The sequence below is a fragment of the Oreochromis niloticus genome, linkage group LG18 (genome assembly GCF_001858045.2).
Source record: "Oreochromis niloticus isolate F11D_XX linkage group LG18, O_niloticus_UMD_NMBU, whole genome shotgun sequence".
Classification (NCBI taxonomy): domain Eukaryota; kingdom Metazoa; phylum Chordata; class Actinopteri; order Cichliformes; family Cichlidae; genus Oreochromis; species Oreochromis niloticus.
The window spans coordinates 10,016,350-10,035,583 of NC_031982.2; the positions used below are offsets into that span (position 1 = coordinate 10,016,350).

Here is a 19,234-nt window from a genome sequence, read left to right on the forward strand (position 1 = left end):
ATTAAAAGATTTTGCAGTAAATGTGGAACAAATGCAAAATCGAAGCATCTGCACAGGTGGCCTCCAATTCCATTATTGCATTGTATAAATAATTTTGTGGAGATGTTTAGAAAAAATGCTGTTAGTCAGTAAGTACTCTGGCAGCACTGCTTTCTTTGCTGGACAGCAGAAATGTAGAGAAAGGACGGGAAACATGGTGAAGAGTGACATCTATAATCCCTGGCCAAGACATAATACAACAATCCTGCAGGTCCCGGTCAGCACCTCGACCCCACTGCACTGTTTCCCTTGAGGTTAAGTTCAACTTTTATTTTTTTATCGTGACTCTATACATCCTCTGCTTTCACGTCATTCTAGTGGAAAATTCTGCTTATTTTATGCGATTCATATCTTCATCATGTAAAATGCCAGCCCAGTGCCGTGTTTGTGCACTTGTAGAAAGCTCACGCCTCTTTCTGTTGGTATAAATGTCTCCATTTCCAAAGCAGAACAGAAAACCCAATAAATTCAGGATCCTTTATAATAGCTGCAGGCCTGTGCTGCTGATCGTTTATGTTCGTTGCATGTGTAAAATCGTATCTCTGTGATTGCTGATGAAAAAACAAACTAAACTGGAACCTTGGAAAGTCACAGTGTGACAATACTCAAAAAAATCAAGTGGGGCTTAGTATCCAAAGTTGTTATTTCATGGCAATTTTTCCACTGTGAAAAGGCTTAGCTCTGAAAGACCTGCTCAGAATAAAAGGGGGGTTTTTTTCTGTAATTGCACTTCAACTCTCGGGCACTAGGAGGCACTCACGTTCTGTGTGAATGGTCCCACCCTGAACGCATAAGGCAGATACCTACTGAAGCATACAGCAGGTTGCATCATGATGTAATATTTTTCATGTATTCAAACCTCAGTCTGTGTAACAGTGAGGTTTTCCTCCCTCCCCCTCGCTCCGTGACACCACCAGGCACGGGTGAGAAGGAGTGGAGGGGTTGAAGGGAGGAGACGGTCACAAGTGCTCATCGTCATCACCACTACCTTTAAGTAAGGCTGTTTTTTGTGGGGGGAGTTTTTTCACTGTTACTGCCTGACAGTTGGAGCAGCATGCAGCCCCCCGAGGGTCTCAGCTATATGGCTCAAACACGAGCTAAACTTGACTCCGGGCGCTCGGTTTGACTCACACACTCACACACTCACAGGGCACGCAGCATCACCCTGACCTCATTATGAAAAGGTTTCTCAGAGCCTTCGACCCAAAATTGACTTTTCTGCTTTTTTTTTTGCTTTTTTTTGCTCCGAGCTGAGGCTCATGAGGTCATGCTATGTGGGTCTACAGGGGATAGCAGTGTCTGATGGACAGCTTCAACCGTTAGAAGAGGAAGTTGGAGTATTATGTGGGAACAAACTATGTAGAAGTTTAAGGGAAAAGGCGGAAAAAGACTATTCAGTCAACAAAAAGTTTAGTTTTACGGTCTGAAATGATGAAAGACATGAACAACATCTGGTATTAGATCAGGAAATGAATAAAAACAGTGCTGTAAAGACGTATCCTCTACAATTTAATGCTACTTGAGCATCAATTATAGTCTTCTATGCTTCCTGTTTAGTCAATCTCAGAGGGATATGTTTCAATTTAATTTTCAAAAACAGGAAAAAATAGATTTTTTTAAGTGGTAGGCTTTTAGCAGCAACGTGTTAGCAAACAGCTGCTTTTCACACTCCTGCAGTTACAGTAAATCCCTGCAGTCATCCCTGCAATGTAAAGCTATATTCAGTCACCTTTTGTCTCTGTTTTGGTTCTGCAACCGACTCCTGGTGTCAGCTGGCTTTTTCCTGAGCTAGTTGCCAACTGTGTCTGTCTTGGAGCTGGAACGTCATCATGCAGTAGTTTGCATCAGGACACTGAAACATGCAGGAAAACATGCCAGAAAACCAAAACCAGTCACTAAAAGAACCTAAAATGCTCAGTTAGCTGCAGACTCTGTGAGACGTCTCCATGTTCTAACGTAAAAAAGAGAAAATTCCTCAAACATAAATGTGACCGACACAGTTTTTGCAAATGTAGAAAGACAGAATACTGCACCTACAAGGTTAACCAGCAATGCTTCATTAATGTGTTACATCTAATCAGTACTTTTATTTTATTTACTTTTTGTTCTTATATATATGAAATATTCTGCACTTCAGTGTGTGTGTGTAACTAAATGCTTGTTAAGTCGCTTTCGGTTGCTGTTTCTTCAGGTAACACGGAGGCGACTGAGCTGACTGCCCTGTGATTTAAATACTGAGCACAGTCCTGGAAAAAGTCTCAAGTAAACAAAACACATCCTGCTGTTGAACGGTTCTCGCTGTGTTACTGTGAGATCGTTCATCAGGAGACGGTTTTCAGCGTGAGTTTACACACAGTCACAGAAGATGAGGAGGCAGTTACACTTTCAGGTTCACTGCTCCCTGCTGTTTGTAGACCTGTGCCGATAATAAAAGTGTGCAGGTGCTTAGGTAAGATCAAAGTGAAGGTCAGGTTGGAGGATGGGCATGGCTTGATCCATTAGTACTGAGTAAGGGTGCCAGGAAAAACCAAGCTAAGGAGGCTATTTACTTCTTATTAAGAGCTTTTTAGCCTTTATTGAGGCAGAACAAGAGGAAACCACAGTAAATGGGCTTGGGTGCCCATTGGGTGCTGGGTTTAGTTACTCACTCAACCCAGCACCCCATTAAGGGGCCCACTGCTGCATTCTTTTTAATTTGGATAGTCTCCTTTTTAACTTCCAATATGAGGTATCATTTATCTTTTACTATGTGGCCCACAATCACATAACACTGGAGACTGAGAAATCTCCGGCACTGCAGGTGCTGTGGTCCCATCACAAGATGCTTCTCCAGTTCATTTGAAATCTTGTTTGTGTGCAATATTTAGCTTTCTGCTGTGTTCTTGATCTCGCCCAACTCCTAAGGGAAATATCAGACTCATTACCTGCTAAATACTCCGCTGCTCACCAGCTAGCATCTATGTCTGGATGTGCGGCCAGCAGGTAATGAGCAGCTTCCCTAAATACAGCTAAACGGTGCAGTAAAAATGGATGATTTAGAAACGCACAGTAATAATGATTGAGTTGAGCCTTCTCCGTACGTTAATTGGTATGAGCAACACCTTTCATATTGTCTGTCAAGGATTTTGAATATCAGTCGTTGTGATATTTTATTTATTTTACCGGACAAATTCATCAGTGCTCTCACAGTGACCAAAACAAACCCATGGGACTGATGATACTGGAAATTTCTGGAGCATTTTGGGAGTCGACCTGTTCGTCAGGTGTCCAGAGTTTATAGCAAAGAGCACTGGAGGTTTTGCACTGGTTTCCTGCAGCAGCAAGCTGCTCAGCTCGTAGGTGATTTTCATGCTTGAGCAGAACCTGAAGAGGAGGATGCTGCCGCCTGACTGAAATCAGTTTGCAGTCCGCGCCGGGTGATGAAATGCTCTGTTAAAGTGTGGCCCTTTAGCTGGAATGACTGCCAAGCCAAGCTGGAACACAGCAGCGCATCAGGCAGGTTTTCTTTTTTTTTTCTTCCTCCAAATGAGAAGTGTAAGAAGCAAAACTGTCTGACACCAATTACTCCACCTATGGGGGCGGAGGAGCTTGCAGGAGAGTGTGGCAGACAGCGCTTACCTGGACACTTGTCAGGGAAAATCATATATGACAAAGAGGCCAAACGCCCCGAGGTTTCCTAGATCCAGAACACCGGTGTTAATAATAGATGGAGAAAAAGCCTCAGAATGTCACATTTCTTAACTTCTGTCGACTCAGGGTTGTAGTATGACCGGAAAGTTAATTCCGCGATGAAAGGGCTCTCCTTAACGCATTTGCATTTAGTGAGTAAACACAAAAATGGAGATTTAAAGGCCACGAACTCACGCGGGGAACCGCCACTCTAAACAGATGTGGCTGCAAATAGTGAAACCTGCTTCTCCAGCTGAAGCTATGGGGAGGGCAGAGGGGGCAAAATACAAAAAAAAACACCATTAGGAGCCAGCTCATGGTTAAAACCACAAATACGTTCACAAGACAGAGCAGTGATGGGAACAGCAGGCACGGCTGTCTTTCAGTCTCCTTCCTCTGTTATCTAATTTGTCTCAGTCCTGTTTGATCGTGTCCCTGCTCCATCTCAGCTGATGAAAAACAATTGTCTGTATTCATTTTCTGCCTCCGCTATTCCCCCCGTCCTCTCCTCTGCCTTCCTGTGGGAGCCCGGTTGGCTGCGCTCTAGGCTGCTGAGGGATGTGAACACAGAAAATTAGCAAGCACGCCAAAGCCAGTAATTGTTAAATTGCAGCAAATGGACCCCATGTGAACCAGACGAATAAACTCAGAAATCAACATAGCCTACCAAGACCCAGTTTATCTAAATTCCAATAGTATGCTCAGTAATGGAAAAACACTGTGGAAATGCCATTTCAAATAGACCCCAATGTAATCCCCCAGCCCACTGGGGTCCATTTAATCAATGCTACAGACATGAGCATAGAGGAGGAACAGTCTGCAAATGGAAGTGGAGTTCTGAGTCAGCTCACAGGAGATTAAAAAGTAGAGGTGGATGAATAATGGAGGAGGAGAATGGTGGGAAAATTGCCGAATGTGGCGAATCATCAATAACGCCTCCTGTGAATAATTCTGAAGGAAAAAGACTTCTGCTGAAAAACTGTCTGTGCCCACTAAAATGAAATTGTTCTTAATTAGTTTTTGCTGTGTATTGCCTCACTCGCCGCGTGAGCGCTCATTATTTCACAATTTCGGCGGCTTAGATTACCTGCGATCCTGAAATCTCCCGCTGAAGTTGTAGTCATTTTGAGCATCCTATAAAATAACTGACAGATTTCCACTCATTATCTCGGGAAGTTCGGGAGACGGAGGGAGTGCGGCGGGCGTTTGGCAGAGCCCCGTGCCCTAACCCGGAGCAGTGACAGCTCCGAGAGTTGATTCAGGAGCTGTTTTGGTGAGACAAACACGTCAAGCTCCCCAAACAGAACACCGATTCATAATCAATCAGCGGTGCACACAACCACACGCTGACAGCAGTTTGTGAAAAGCCCAGCAGTGCTCGTGCCCTTAAGCGCCAGCTAACAGCCAGATCTCTGTCTGAACATAATCATGTATCATTACTTCTCCAATCAATGAAGCAAAATGCCCCTCCTGCTCTGTTTCATGTCTTGTTTCAGCGGTGCTCTTGAGGCCTCTGAGCTCTTTATTTTGGTCTTGTTAGCAAACAAGCTCAGACAGACAATGACAGATATTCAAATATATGCAGAATTATGTGCGATCTCTTCGGGCGACGTCTTTTCCTGATTGTTTTCCCCCTCATTATCTGTCAGTGTCGTCTCCCAACGTTTGTTGACAGATTATTTTCTGTTTTTTCTCACATCAGCAGCCTTGAAGAAAATAGATTATCTACAGGTTTTTCGGTCCTGGGAAGAAAAAAAAGTGACATTTGTGTGTTTACTCAGCGTCTTTGCAACAGTTCTGCTAATGTTTCCGCTGGGACGCGCAGACGCCCAGTTGAGAAATGAAATAGAAATTGTGTTTAAAGACATAACATTAGACTCTCTTGTCAAGAATGGGATGAGGAAAAATGGCGACCACTCTCATGCCTGTAAAGTAAATATGATGCTATAGCCATTAGCCTGTTAGCTTAGCTAAGTTTAAAAAAAAAAAAACTAACAAAAAACAATTTCTAGTATTACTTACCATGCAAAACTACAACCTTTAGTTAGCTTAGGACAAATGCTAATATATATATATATATTTTATTATTATTATTTTTAGTCTATTTATTGCTGGGTGCTGTGACTTTCTATTAAGCTAAGATGAAGCTAATGCTAACAGCTGTAAAACCATGCTTGTCTTTTAGGTTTTACTCTCAGAAAGCTACAGTTATATATAGTTACAGTATGTAACAGTCTTGAGCTACCGGGCTTTTCTTCATATATAAGGGCCACACTTTCTTGTAAATGTGAAGTCTTGTCCTTTTACCTTATTTGTACCTTACTTGGTAAGCCACTTAAAACTGACCTATGACTCATTCAAGCATAAAAAGGCATCTACCTCAAGGGATGGATCAGTGTTTTGCCTACACATAACAGCAAACTGCAAAAAATGCCAAAGATAACACAGTTTGACAGGAATAAAACGTTTATTTTTACACCAACAGGGTGATTTCCAGGCAGGTATTAGTCTAAAACTTGGCATATCTCAGCATGATGTGCAGTGTTCTTAAAATTTTGAGGAAACAGTACAGGCCAAAGACAAAAGAAGAAGTTTAAGCCCTACAAAAGTATCTATGGTGAACGGTCTCTGAAAGTCCTTAAGAAACAGGGAAAATTCCAGCAAAGATGTGTTACAGAACCTGAGAGATGGATCTGCTCCCCCACTTGATCCATCTACTGTTTGGAAATTGTCTCGGTGGAAAGGTGGCTGCCAACAAGCCGTTCTTAAGGAAGGGAAGCAGAGGGAAAAGGCTGATGTATGCCAAATTACACAAGAACAGGAGTGAAAATCAGTGGAAACAGGTTTGATGGAGTGATAAATCCAAATTTAAAATATATGATTCAAATCATTTTGAGTATGTACGGAGGAAGCCAGAAGAGAGGTACAACAGTGAGTGTCTATAGCACGGTGGAACCGCACTCATGGTTGGGGCTCCATTTCAGCCAGTGGTGTTGGAGATCTTGTCAAAATTGTTGAAATTATAAACAGAGAAAAGTCCGATTTTGTTCCACCATACAATACCATCTGACAAAGGCTAATCCCAAACACACTGCCGATGCAGTGCGAGCATATTATTGTTAGCTATATTTGTATGACAATATTAGCACAACAGGGACAAACTGGCTAAAATGTCCACTCGTGATAACTGGGCCCGCTCTTATGACACAGGCCAGATTTAATGATTTGCTACAAGCTTAACTACACTTTAATGCTCAGCTGAGGTTTATTCTTTCCTAGTTGTAAAACAGTCTCTGCACATGGTCACTTTACTGGGCCTTCCGAAGATTACACACAATCTTCATCATTAGTTTCCATCAAGTGATTAGAAAAAGAATCTAGAGGGAAAAAATGATGTTTGATTACAGTTCTTTACATCTCTACAAACTCTTCAGATCAAGAGTATGAGACTAGATTAAAGCGTCCTTCAGCTACAGCCTAATGATGGCGATACCGTGGGCGTAGGTTGTGGTTTGAGCATTTGGATCCAGGGGGCAAATTTAAGCACCGGACACATCATTTCCTGCATTTTGGTGATTTTTTTTTTTTTAATGCACCAGCTCACATCTTCATTTATTTAAAGCTGACTGGCAAGAAGAAGGATGGGCGGCATCATCTGAAGATTCATTAGCATGCTGGCATCAAAACTTCTAAATTTCGAGAAAGTGGCTTACACATAACTCAGCTTTCAGAGCTCCTTCTTTTATTCTGTGCAGCTTCTCTGCCTGTGTGTGTGTGTGTTACCAGTGAAGTTCCAGCAGTTGTCTTGAAGTCAGACTTTAAATTCAGATTCATTTTGGGATCAAAAAGAAGCCATCCCTGCAGAAGCAGCAGAAGAAGAAAACAATTGCTCCTTGCTGGGTAATGTTCTTCTTTTCCCTCGCATTCGCGCGTTTGCATTCCTTGAGCATCTGTTCTGTTATGGATCGAAAAGAATGTATTGGAAGGATCCCCGAGGTTAACTTACATAAACCATTTGCTCCCCACTGTTTGATGCTATTAATTATGCATCGTAAGTATGAATATAAATCTGAGTCGTTTTTATCATTTGCATTTTTTTATTCTCATGATAGAAGAAAAAAACACACAAAAAAGCTGGAAGATAAGCGTGCAAGACATCTCAAGAATTTGCCGCATTCATGTAAATTTTATTTGGAAGCCAAAGTAAAAAAAACAAACAGCTACATGTGTCTGACATAAATCCCTGAGTGCACATGAAGCTCTGTGTGCACATGCCTGTTTTGTTATACACACACACACACAGAGTGAGCCGAGCTGGACAGACTCCATAATTCACGAGTAGTTCACAGGAGACAGTCTGGCTTTGTGGAGATGTTCTGTCATCCCTTCTTGTCAACTTAACACTGCTGTCCCACAGAGCTCGTTTCCATCCCCTCCTCCTCCTCCTCCTCCTCCATCCTCGGCTCTTCATGTCTTCACTCCATGCTCTGTAAAATATATATTTTCTCCCCTGAGTCTGAGAGCTGATTTCTCATCTGCGGGGGGATAGGAATCCTCTCCAGAGCGGCAATTCTTTACTCCACCTGTCGCGGCAACAAGTGAAGCACGCACAATCCAAATCCAGCCAGCGACTCTAAAGACTTTGCCTGCCAGTTCATCATGTCAGAGCGGGGAGGGAGGGCGAGAGGTTGCTCTGAAACAACACCTGAAGGTATCACGCGGATGAACTTGGCATGACTTCACGAGCCTTCTTTTTTTGCAAGTCAAAGACATACAACTAGAACCGCTGCAGATTAAAAGCAAAATGGGTTTGGCACACTCTGCAATCGCCATCAGTCTTATGCGGGCTTGTCAGGATATTTCAAAATAAGAGGAAGAATGAGCGCCGTGATTATATTGGATTTTTCCTGCCCGTTAATGGGTTGAAATTCCTCCCCGCGCTGTGTACTTTAAGATACCGTGGAGAATTCAAGGACTGTAGCAAAGCTGAATTCAAAAGCAGATTTGTAAATGTTCGTCCAAAACTCTCTCAGTCTCTTGGGAGCCTCTTAGAAAACACACACACACATACACACCACAAACAAACAACAAGCAATCTGCAGCCGATGAAGGATGTCAAGAACAAGAAGAGAAATTAAAAAGAGAAGCAGCAGCAGTTAAATTCTGCACTGCCACATTTCATTATTTATATCCTCCTCTCATCATGACTCCAGTGATGCTGCCGGCAGCGACAGTGTCCTTTGTCATCGTCATTGTCGTTTTCTTAGTTTGAATATAACTGGTTAAAAAAGGCTGTCCGTCACTGGTTTCTGTAGTGGAAGCTGACCCGAGCCTGCTGGGAACTGAACTGTAGTTAATTAGTACACAAAGCCTGAGGGACAAAGAAAGTTTAAGGGAGCTGAGGGCGGATTGGAAGTGGTGGGTGAAGATTTGGGATGGGGGAGTCTTAAGTGTGTGGCACAGAGGGACTTATTGGGGGGGGATGCTTTGTGTGTGTGGGTGTGTTCCTGTGTGGGGTACAGCAGGGGTGGGTGGGTGGAGGCGGAGGGATGAAGCAGAGGGAGCTGAGGCGCACAGACGGATGAATTGGCATCGTGAAGGGGAGCCTTGTCCCTAAGCTGAGAGCTTCTGCGAGCCAGCACACAGACACACACACACTCTCCCTGCTGGAGCCCGTCAAGAAACAAAAGGCCGGGTGGGTCTGGTGGGAAAGGACCTAAAAGGAGAGACTGCAAGACAGAGACTGCAAAAGGTCAAAGTATGGCATGAACTAATGAGGGCAGGCAGTTTGTCAAGACACCACTTTGCTCTGGAGATGACACTTTGATGAGCGGTAAACTGTATCGTCTTTCTGAAAGCCTCACAGGGAAACAATTATACGTCCCAGCAGTATTTCCCAAGAGGCCTCAGTAACTCTGCTGCACAGCCCCACTTTTATTGTGAGATTGATCAATTGATGCATTAAGTAAAGATGAACTGGGCTGATGAGACCAAGTAAAACTGTCTCTTGCAGCTCAAATCACTTCTGGTTATTATTGCAGTGTATCAGCCTCAAAGACCGCTCAATAACCCACGAGAGGCGCTCTCTATCCATTGTTATCAAAGCTCATATTGACGTCCTCCAACCAGTACGACCACAGTCCACTTAATGCCACAATTGATCGCCACTTAACGGCAATGAGCGGGGAGTCCGGGCCGGTATTACCTGCTGCCAGCGCGGACAAACACTTTGGGCCAGTGGCTGCTGGCAAAGCAGCTTCCTCCTCCTCCTCCATCTCCTCCCACCTCCTGCCTCCTTCCAACCCGCCAGCTGCGTTAAACCACACGAAAACGTCCAGGTGAAAAACGGAAGTGTGGATGTTTTGACTTCAAAATAAAAGGCCCCATAGGTAAAACGTCAGTAAAGCAGGAGCTAACGCTGATCTAGCCTGTGCAGTGGTTAATTTAGCTGATGTCACTTATTAATGTTCATACCAGGAGTAAAAATAATCTTTAACAAAAAAAAAAAGCTGCTCCCTTATTTACAAAAAGGATGTCAACAGAAAACGGATCAGCATATTTAATTTAACATACATTTTATATTAGATACAACCCCTCCCACTTACCCAGGCTTTACTGGGAGTACTGTGTCCACTGAGGTAGGGTTCGTTCCTCCTTTTAGTATTGAACTGGTGACCGGTGATATATAAGGGAACTGTAATAAGTACTAGACCATGGAGGAATAAAAGTGGCTTAAATAAATAAATAAATAAATAAATAAAGTTTTGTGAACACAGGTTGTGGACTTCAAAATGGTAACTAACTACATGATATAAAATAAACTACAAATTCATGAATTTTTATTGGTAATAACACACCACATCACCACTTTTACTGCTTCTTTGATAATAAAAATAATAATAATAACAATAACAACAACAATAATAATAATAATTTATTTTGTGCTATTTATTTGTTGTTTATTGTAGAGTGTACTATTTTTATTCTTTATCCTGCTGCAGTAACACAGCAATTTCCCTTTCCCTTTCCCTATCGATCTTTTGATCGATCTATCGCTGTTTCTATCTATCCAGTTGTCTTTAATAACATGCTTTTGTTTTGAAAGTGCCTACAGGAAGCTGGGGGTTCACGGCGTCTGCCTTGACGCCGCCTCGAGCTCCCAGCCCCCCTCTGTGTGTGTGTGTGTGTGTGTGTGTGTGTGTGTGTGTGTGTGCCCCAGTGTTGCCATTCCGACGCACATCCCTCACAGAGGAGCAACAGCCGCACGGAGTTGGTCAGAGCGGACTTCACAGATTCCTCTGCGGGCGGAGAGCGCTTCACACTCCGGGCTTCCACCCTCTTCTCCCGCGGGGGGCAGCAGCACAGAGATGCGCCCCGGACCGAGGCTCCGTGTCGGTAAAGTCAGAGAAAGATAAAGAGAATGAGACTGAGAAAAGGGCGCAGCGTATCGCTCCTGTAAGCACCGCATCCACAACTACACTCCGGGGAGGATCTGGGGAGCTGGGTGAATGCAAACATACAGACGCGCTCGGCTACCGCTTGTTCTTTTTGAGGATTTGGGTTGAATGGGGCGGCGAGAGCCCTCATCACAACTGAAGACATGAGAATGTGGAGGGGAACAAAAAGCTCGGCTGCGGTGCTCCGTGGTTGAGTCTCCATCCATCCATCCACCCGAGGACTCCAGGTCTACACATTCATGTTGCAAAAGCCTGGTTTATGACAATGGATTACTTGCTGTGGGTGTGCAGCCTCGTTGTCCCTGTGGTCCTGGCTGTAGAAGGTAGGTCGTTTGATATTTTTCATCACTACTTTTTTGCTCCCCGCGGATGAACAATGGGCTGTTTGTAGGCGCTATAAACTGACAGCGAACCATGTCATTGTCAGGCAGAGGGATACACAATTACACACACTGTGCCTCCTTTTCATGACAGTGTGAATCACGCTGAGGTTAGTTTGAACACCACATCAGTGATGCACGCTGTCTACACCGGAGAGATTACATGCAACACGGCATTCGTGTGTTCCGTAATTACGGCTGTAAATATAAGGCGGGCTGCTGGGCTGAGCGTCAGCCTGCAATTCATGCACACATGCATCAGAACGCCCCAGTCCGTGTGTGTGTGTGTGTGTGTGTGTGTGTGTGATGACTCCCCTGTGTTTCCATTGCGGCTGAAGGACTGCCCTGTTGCTATTGTCCTTGTTGTCACACCCACGAGCCCGGTGAGGATGCCCACCTGCCCCACCTTTCTTCCCCCCCACAACTCCACAGAGGTTAGAGACGGACTCCACGGAGGAGAAAAAGAAAGGGCTCCTCGTGTGATGCGTGCGAGAGGTGTAGACATGGTGGCTGGGTCCTGCTAAGCGGGGGTGCTTTAACAAGTCCCGGGGTGGATCAATCTCTGGCCCCCGGACCACGCCGCTGGGACGCACATGTGAAACGTTTTAAGATGACAAGTGTGAGTTAAAGGTCAGCGGCTTAACAAGTGCGCTGCGAGCCCACCCCGGAGCCTCTCCAGCTCTCTCCCCACATCCCCCGGGGGGAGAAGCCCACCATCGCCCACCTCCCTTGCTCCCTCGCCCGTGGGCTCCTCTCTCTGAGCTGTAGCTACATTTCTCTGTTCTGCCTCGCCTCCCTCTCTCCCCTCCCCGTCCAATCTGCCTCTCCTGGACCGTGGCCAGCCCCTGATCCCTCATCAATTCTGGTGTCAGCAAGTAAATCAATGCAGCGGCAGCAGCACTCCCCGAGTCCCAGTGGGCTCTGAGGCCGAGGTGATCAGCCCCGCTTTCCCCCCTCAGCCCGACCACTAAGTGTTACTCAAAGCACGGGGGTTAACTAATGTTTGTCCTCTGAGGGTAAACATGAAGGGCAGATCATCACTCGGGTTTAAATGAGAAGTCGTGGTGGTGATGATGTGGGCGGCATTACATGTGCCTTGAACAGTGGGGTCTCTTGTTGTTGTTGGATCCACCTTGGCAACTTGAAAGTGTGCGCTTTAATTGCCAAAGTGATCAGGATGACTTATCTCCGGTTCGCGCCAGCAGATTGCAGTAAAAGCCTCGGCCAGCTGTGACGTTTTTACGTTCTAATGCTCTCATTTACAGTCGGCGTTTACTGTACTCTTTTTAAAAAAGCTCGTAAACGAGATGGATGAGCGCTCAGAAAGCGTTTTACAAACGCAGCCCTGCAAGGCTGCGGTGCAAAACGCTCGAAGCGAGGACGGGGGGGGGCTGATTTTCATATTAAAAGAGAGCCTCATTCACATTTGTTTTTCCTTCCCTGCTTCCTACACACCCGAATGTCAACAGGAATCGTTATTTGTTGACCTGTAAAAGCAGCTGCGTGTGTTTGAATTAGGTCAGCGGCACAAAAAAAGGTGCTCATCATCAGGCGTCAAACTGAGCGTCGCACTCAGCTGTGAGCCTGTAGAGAGAGAGTGAGAGAGAGAGAGAGAGAGAGAGACGTGCACTGTGAGTGAAGTTATTATTATTAACACCTGCAGCATTTACAGATCTTCACGACTGACGAGGACGATGATGATGATGATGTTTTGGGCTGTTAATATTTCATGTGTTTGCTTGTCGGCAGAGGGTGTCTTGTGTAGTACAAGGGAGGGAGGGAGGAGGGGGGGTCTCTTTCATGATGCGGCCGCTCATACAAAGTGAATAAAACATCAGCGTGTGTGAGCTCCCAGAGCGCAGAGCTGTGTGGCATTTTGGCGATTATAAAAAATAAAAAAAAAGGGAGAAAGAAAGGGTGGTGATGCTCTAAAGTTCCCACTGCAGAGCATTGTTTTTCTTACCCCTGGGGGCAGAACGACTCCACTGCTGCTGTAGTTTTATGGGAGAGGTGGTGGTAACGGTGGAGGGGGGAAGAGATTTCTGGATTTGAGTTATAGCAGTTAGGGGATCTCAGAGGCATTGTAAATTTAACAGGAGAAGGGGTGGGGGTGAGGAGGGGGAAGAGGTGTGGAACAAATGGGATCTTTTTCAGCCGGTCTCTGGGAGTCAGTGGCTTGATGATGATGAGGAGGAGGAGGACGTTGACACACTCTGGTGAGGAACGAAAACCGTGTTCACGCTGCAGTTTTAGTGTTTTCGAGCAGCACGTGAGCCCAGACTGCACAGGAGTCCACGTCTTTAAGATCTCGGTAGACATGCTGTCTTCCTCCTGCTCCACATGGAGGTCAAAGGTCCACCCACTCCCCTCTTAACCCCCCCTCTGTGTCTCACATCAGCTGGGTGCAGTCCTTGCCTTCACAGAGGGGGCTTTTACAGATATGAGCTGGTCACCCTGCTGCCCCTGCTTGTTGCGCCGTGTGAGGTGAAGCCTGTTTTAAACAGGCATGAGCTCGAGCCTGTGGTTAGCTGAGGCTGAGCGGATCTGTCTCCTGTTGCCTCTGGGCACAGGGGATAGAGGGAAGGGGAGGTGTGGGGGTGGATCAGACACTCCGGAGACGGGCCTGGATCCACGGATCAGCAGCGAGCCGTCCAGTGCTCACTTGGCTGTGCGCCGCCGAGGGCCCGAGTGTAGCCAAGCAAAGACAACAGGCGCTGATTTCACTGATTAGTCCCTCCTCTCTCTGGCTCGAGTCGTGCTAATCAGTAAAACAACCTTGTACATGAACGTGCATTCGGGCTCGACAAGTGAAGTTATTAACCGCTGTCGCTCATGCCCTTTCGCACGTAAAGCTCAGAAAACTGAGAATGCATTTGCCCTCTGCGCAAATGTTACCTATTAATTATCATGCCCAGGTAAATGGGATTTCTATTGTCAACACACACACACACAAAATGGAAGCAGCCACTTATTCCTCCTTAAATTAAATGATTTTTTCTTTATTGCAGCACCATTCATATGCTTATTCCAACTTAGCAGCCTACTTTTCATTTCTGAATGTACTCTACATTAAAGAAATTCTGCTTAAGCACAAATCCCACACTTAAATGTGGCCTATTATGCTAATTTCCCGCACCGTGTTCTTTATTCTTGGACTCGGTTGGAGTACCTCCTAGCTCTAAAACAATCCTCATTTTCCTCTTTCTGGGTCTCGGTGCAGCTCATTTTCTCTGAACGTAAAGCTTAAGCTCCTTTCCCTTTAAGCCAGCATGCCTCTGATTGGCTGCCTCTGGTATACAGAAGGTTTAATAACAAGGGGGTGGGGCTTCAGTGCTAACCATATTAGGGATATTCCTTCTTGCTGACATCACACAGAGCCAAGAACCAAAAAAAGCTATCTGAAAGTGATTGGTTCATATAGCTCAGAGGGATTTCCTGCACATATGCTCACATCACTGAACTTTGGCCGTGCTTAATGTGAGCATCTACCACTGTAACAGAATATAAAATTAAAAAGGAGGTGTAAAGGAAAACACTTTTAGTTATTCTTCAGCTAATGCACGACGCACGACTCCTCTTGCTCTCCATTATTTCAAAATTATCAAGTCATTATGAGTTTATGTGATTAGTGAATGCCTAATTAACCATCGTTTAGCGACGGCTAATGCACAGTTACGTCTTACATGTACACGGCTAGATTAGCTGGATCCCAGTCAGAAAGGGAAAGCTGCTCCCATAAGTGTCTAATGTCCTGCTACGTGTCCCGAGGATCACAGATGGCGACTGATCAATCAGGGAGCATAAACTCATTACATAAACTCTTAGTGGCTGGATCAGATCACATGGGTGACCTACAGGAAATCGTGATGCATGGTTGCATTGAATCATCATGAATCATGCTTTAGATCAAACTGAGACGCAGCACACCCACCCCGGTTTCAAGCTTAATGTTAAGCTTGCGTGCTTCATCTTCACTGACTTTTTGCAGTCTCAAGCATTTTATTAGTGAAGCCTTACAGGATTTAACTCTCAGTTTATCGCTGCACATCAAGCGGCTGTTATCATTTACACACACATCCAACGTAACCCAACATAGAAACGCCACATCGAGACGTCTGTTTGCTTCTTTTTAACCTCGATGTGAACGTAACTACATGAAAGACAGATCAGTGCAGGGGCAGATCTACAGGGGGGCAAGGGGGGGCAAGTGTCCCCCTGCTGTGGAGCCTTCTATTAGTCCTGTACGGTAATTTAAGTTATTTTTCTCTGTTTGTTTTCTGTATTTATTTATTTCTGTATTTATTTTGGAGAACCTTTTTGCGTCTCATTTATTGTCTCTTTGTTTTCTTAGAAGAGATACCTTAGAAGGTAAAATTTTCTATATCCACCAATCACTGTTTGTCTTTCATTCTGCAGTTAGAATAAAAACTAGTGTAATCTTGCATCTCCTCTGGCACACTATTGACCACCACTGAAAAGTAATCCATCCCGCTGCATGTATAGATCTATGTCCATTATCTCCCATGCTCTGAAAAAAAAGGAAGAAGAAAGGCCGCTGTGGTTTTGTCTGAAGAACGCACATCGCTCATATCAGCGGCTCATATCAGCAGCCACAGATGGACGACCGATTTAGTCACCCAAATGCAACTTATTTTTGTTAGTGACACTCAAAAGCCAAGGACACACTGTGGTGTAACCACTGTCTTCAGCGGGCTCCACCGGAACAAAGCCACCAAGTGCTACTGTTGCTCCACACAGGACACGCTATTTGTTTTAGCCTCTCACACCCTTCTCCGGCGCTGTTATCAACAACTTGTGAGCAAATGGTGCACAGCGGGAGTCGTGTCATTGAGTCTCCGCGAAGAAAAGTGTAATTGTTTCAGTAATTAGCAGCAGAGGAACAATGGGAGCCTGCACGGCCACACAGCTGTAAAAGTGAGTGAGGTATCAGATGAACTCAGCAGATCACCCCCACTCAGGTAAACGTGTGACTGACAGCCAGACGACAGAGCTCACTGATCCTGCTGTTTATTCTCAACTTCTCCTCCCCCCCCCCCAAAAGATTGTCGGCTCGGCTCTCACCTCTTCGCAAAGTTGTAAACAGCCAGGTGACGTAAGCATCTGCTCACCTGAGAGAGGTCACAGTTTTTTGTGTTTTTGCCTCAGAGAACAATATATTCCTGCTCATGTGACCCCTCTTCAATTCCCCTGGGATATTTCCCCTCTGAAGAAAACCCTGAAGAGGCTTTGTTCTTTTAGTCCACAAGTGAATATTTGAAAGAAGTGCATTTGCGGGTGCCAAACGCAGAGAAAGCCTTAATTAGGCAGCAGCACAGATATGCCACGATTGTCAGAGCTTTCAAAAGATTGAACGCATGTGGGTGGAGGTTATGGAGCGAGGGGGGGTGTGTGTGTCTTTTTTACCTGCATCCGTTTCTGGAGAACAGGGAACTGTGTGTGTGTGTGGTCTTTAAAGTGTTGCAACACTTTTTGTTTTTTTATCCTTCCTCACACCATTGAATTCCCAGTTTGTGAACCTTACTCCTACTCTTAATTTGCAGAAACCCTTATGGACAGTCGGTGGGCTACCACAGAGCTGGCTTGGACCACATTCCCAGAGAGTGGGGTGAGTTTGCGCATGTGTTTAGCTTAGTTGTTTTTTTGTTTTTTTCTCCTCGCTCTTTAACAGCATTTGTTCCATTTGCTTGTTAATAGAGCCCAGTCTGCCTTGAACAGCACACCTCCTGCTGCTTTATGGCTTTGTTTTTGCAGTGTATGTTTGCTTTCTTGGATTCTATAAAGCAAATGAGAAGCACACTGTGAGACATTGTGTGGAGGATATCAAAGATTTTCAGTTTTCAGACCACGTGAAAAGCTCAGCAAAGGAATATCTTTTTTTGTGCTTTTTGTGCATATTTCACTTTAAACATACTAATGAGCAAGCGCACACAAACAGGAGTCAAATCCCCGCCACGTTTAAGGACTATTAGCTAGACTTTACCTTGAATGTCTCTCTAGGATAGAGTAGCCTGATAACTGAAAGCATGTGTCTGTGTCTTTTATAATGTGGGCCCAAGAGCGCATTACAGACAGAAATTAAGGTTTTCAGCTGATACCCCCTATAGGAATTGTGAGAAAATAAAACAACATGAATTTGACCCCAGGGCTAACAGCCTGACAGACCTCCCCCACACTCGGCCAGTGTAATTTGTCTTCGCTACATGAGCGCAAAGTCAGTCAATGGAAATGGTGGGTTTCCATGGAAACGATCTCCGGCAGCCCCGGCTCCCTTCTTCTTCTTCCACCCCCCCACACCCCACCAAACAAGGGCCGGCTCTGAAATGTCCCAGCATCCATGAAGTCATATGTCACGACTGGCGAGGCAGCCCCTCTCCTCACGCCTGACAAGCCCATACGTTCAAGGAGGCCCGGCAATTATCATATTTGTCAGGTAGTGCATCAGCGGGGTTGCCGGTGATTTACGACGCCTAATGCTGACTCTTGGGCTCATCGTTTGGGGATAAATTGCACGCGGGGAGCTCAGAGACGTGAGATGAGTTATGCATTATTTTCCTCCGGTTGAAATAATCAATTTCTGGAACGCTCATTTGTTATGGAAACGAAGCATTCAGTCCGACGTGGAATTAGAGGGTGGGGCGGCGGCGGCGGTGGGGGGGAATCAAAACAATTGACTTCTCACAAGGTTATTTCCTAATGGACTAAATTTATTGACCCACCGATACATTTATCATAGCTGCTAATGTTAGTTACCATATAGAGACGCAACTGTTAACAACACATAAAGCCATAGATGGTGCCCGTGTCACACCGGGCCCCTAAATCACTGTTTCTACAGCAAGACATCAGACTCACAGGGACGCAAACCGAAGCAGATGCAAATATGTGCTCCTGTGTTGTTTGTGCAGGCATAAGAGAACATATATAAGAGTCCGTGTAACCTGAAATGCTCCAGAGTGCTGCCATAGTGCAATCACACTGAAAGCATTGCATTTAGATGGCCATTTTAATAAATAACTCACTGTTTGCATTATACATATATGGAGGAGAGGTGGTGGTGGGGGGGTTTGTTACAGAAACCAAGTCTTCCTTCGGGGCTGTTTCGATTGCAGCGCACCAGACATCGATGCGAGCGCTGCCTTCTATAGGTGTGTCTGCACCTTGTTTAATAGCTACTGAAGTTGGGCTTTGACAGAGCCCCATATGCTGCTGATGATCTGAGCTGCGACACGCGATCGGTATCAGAACTCGTCAAACAGCCATAATGTGTGAAATTTGTTTTAATGGGAAAATGTTTTCTATTTTAAGTCCATAATAATTAGAATTTTCTGAATGATTCATGCAATTAGAAGCTTTTTAGCTGCAAATTATTCTGCACAGGCCACATGTACGCGCACACGCACGTTGTGGGAATGTGTGTTGGATATTCCTGCAATCATGTTTATGCCAGACATCACTTAGCTGTTTCCAACATTCTCTATGGGTGAACAGTTTGCATTAGGATGCACTGCATTTAACACTATTTAATATTAATTATCAGCGTATTAAAAATTGAGCTTGTGCCGCAGCTCGGTTGGTGCCGAGCGAGAAATGGAACTGTTTTTGCGTTGAGAGAAAGCATTAGATAATCACGGGGATTTTTCTCTCCTCATTTAATTCTTAAAGCCGTTC

General features: G+C 45.0%; 1 protein-coding gene across 1 annotated transcript in view; it reads left to right on the forward strand.

Moving 5' to 3' along the window:
• The first annotated feature begins 10,874 nt into the window (after positions 1–10,874).
• ephb3a (eph receptor B3a) overlaps positions 10,875–19,234 on the forward strand; it is a 36,217-nt gene continuing 27,857 nt past the window's right edge. Inside the window, exons 1-2 of the mRNA XM_003437807.4 lie at positions 10,875–11,488; positions 17,107–17,171. Coding sequence (XP_003437855.1) covers positions 11,425–11,488; positions 17,107–17,171 — 129 coding nt within the window. The 5' untranslated portion in view covers positions 10,875–11,424. The remainder of the gene's footprint in view (positions 11,489–17,106; positions 17,172–19,234) is intronic.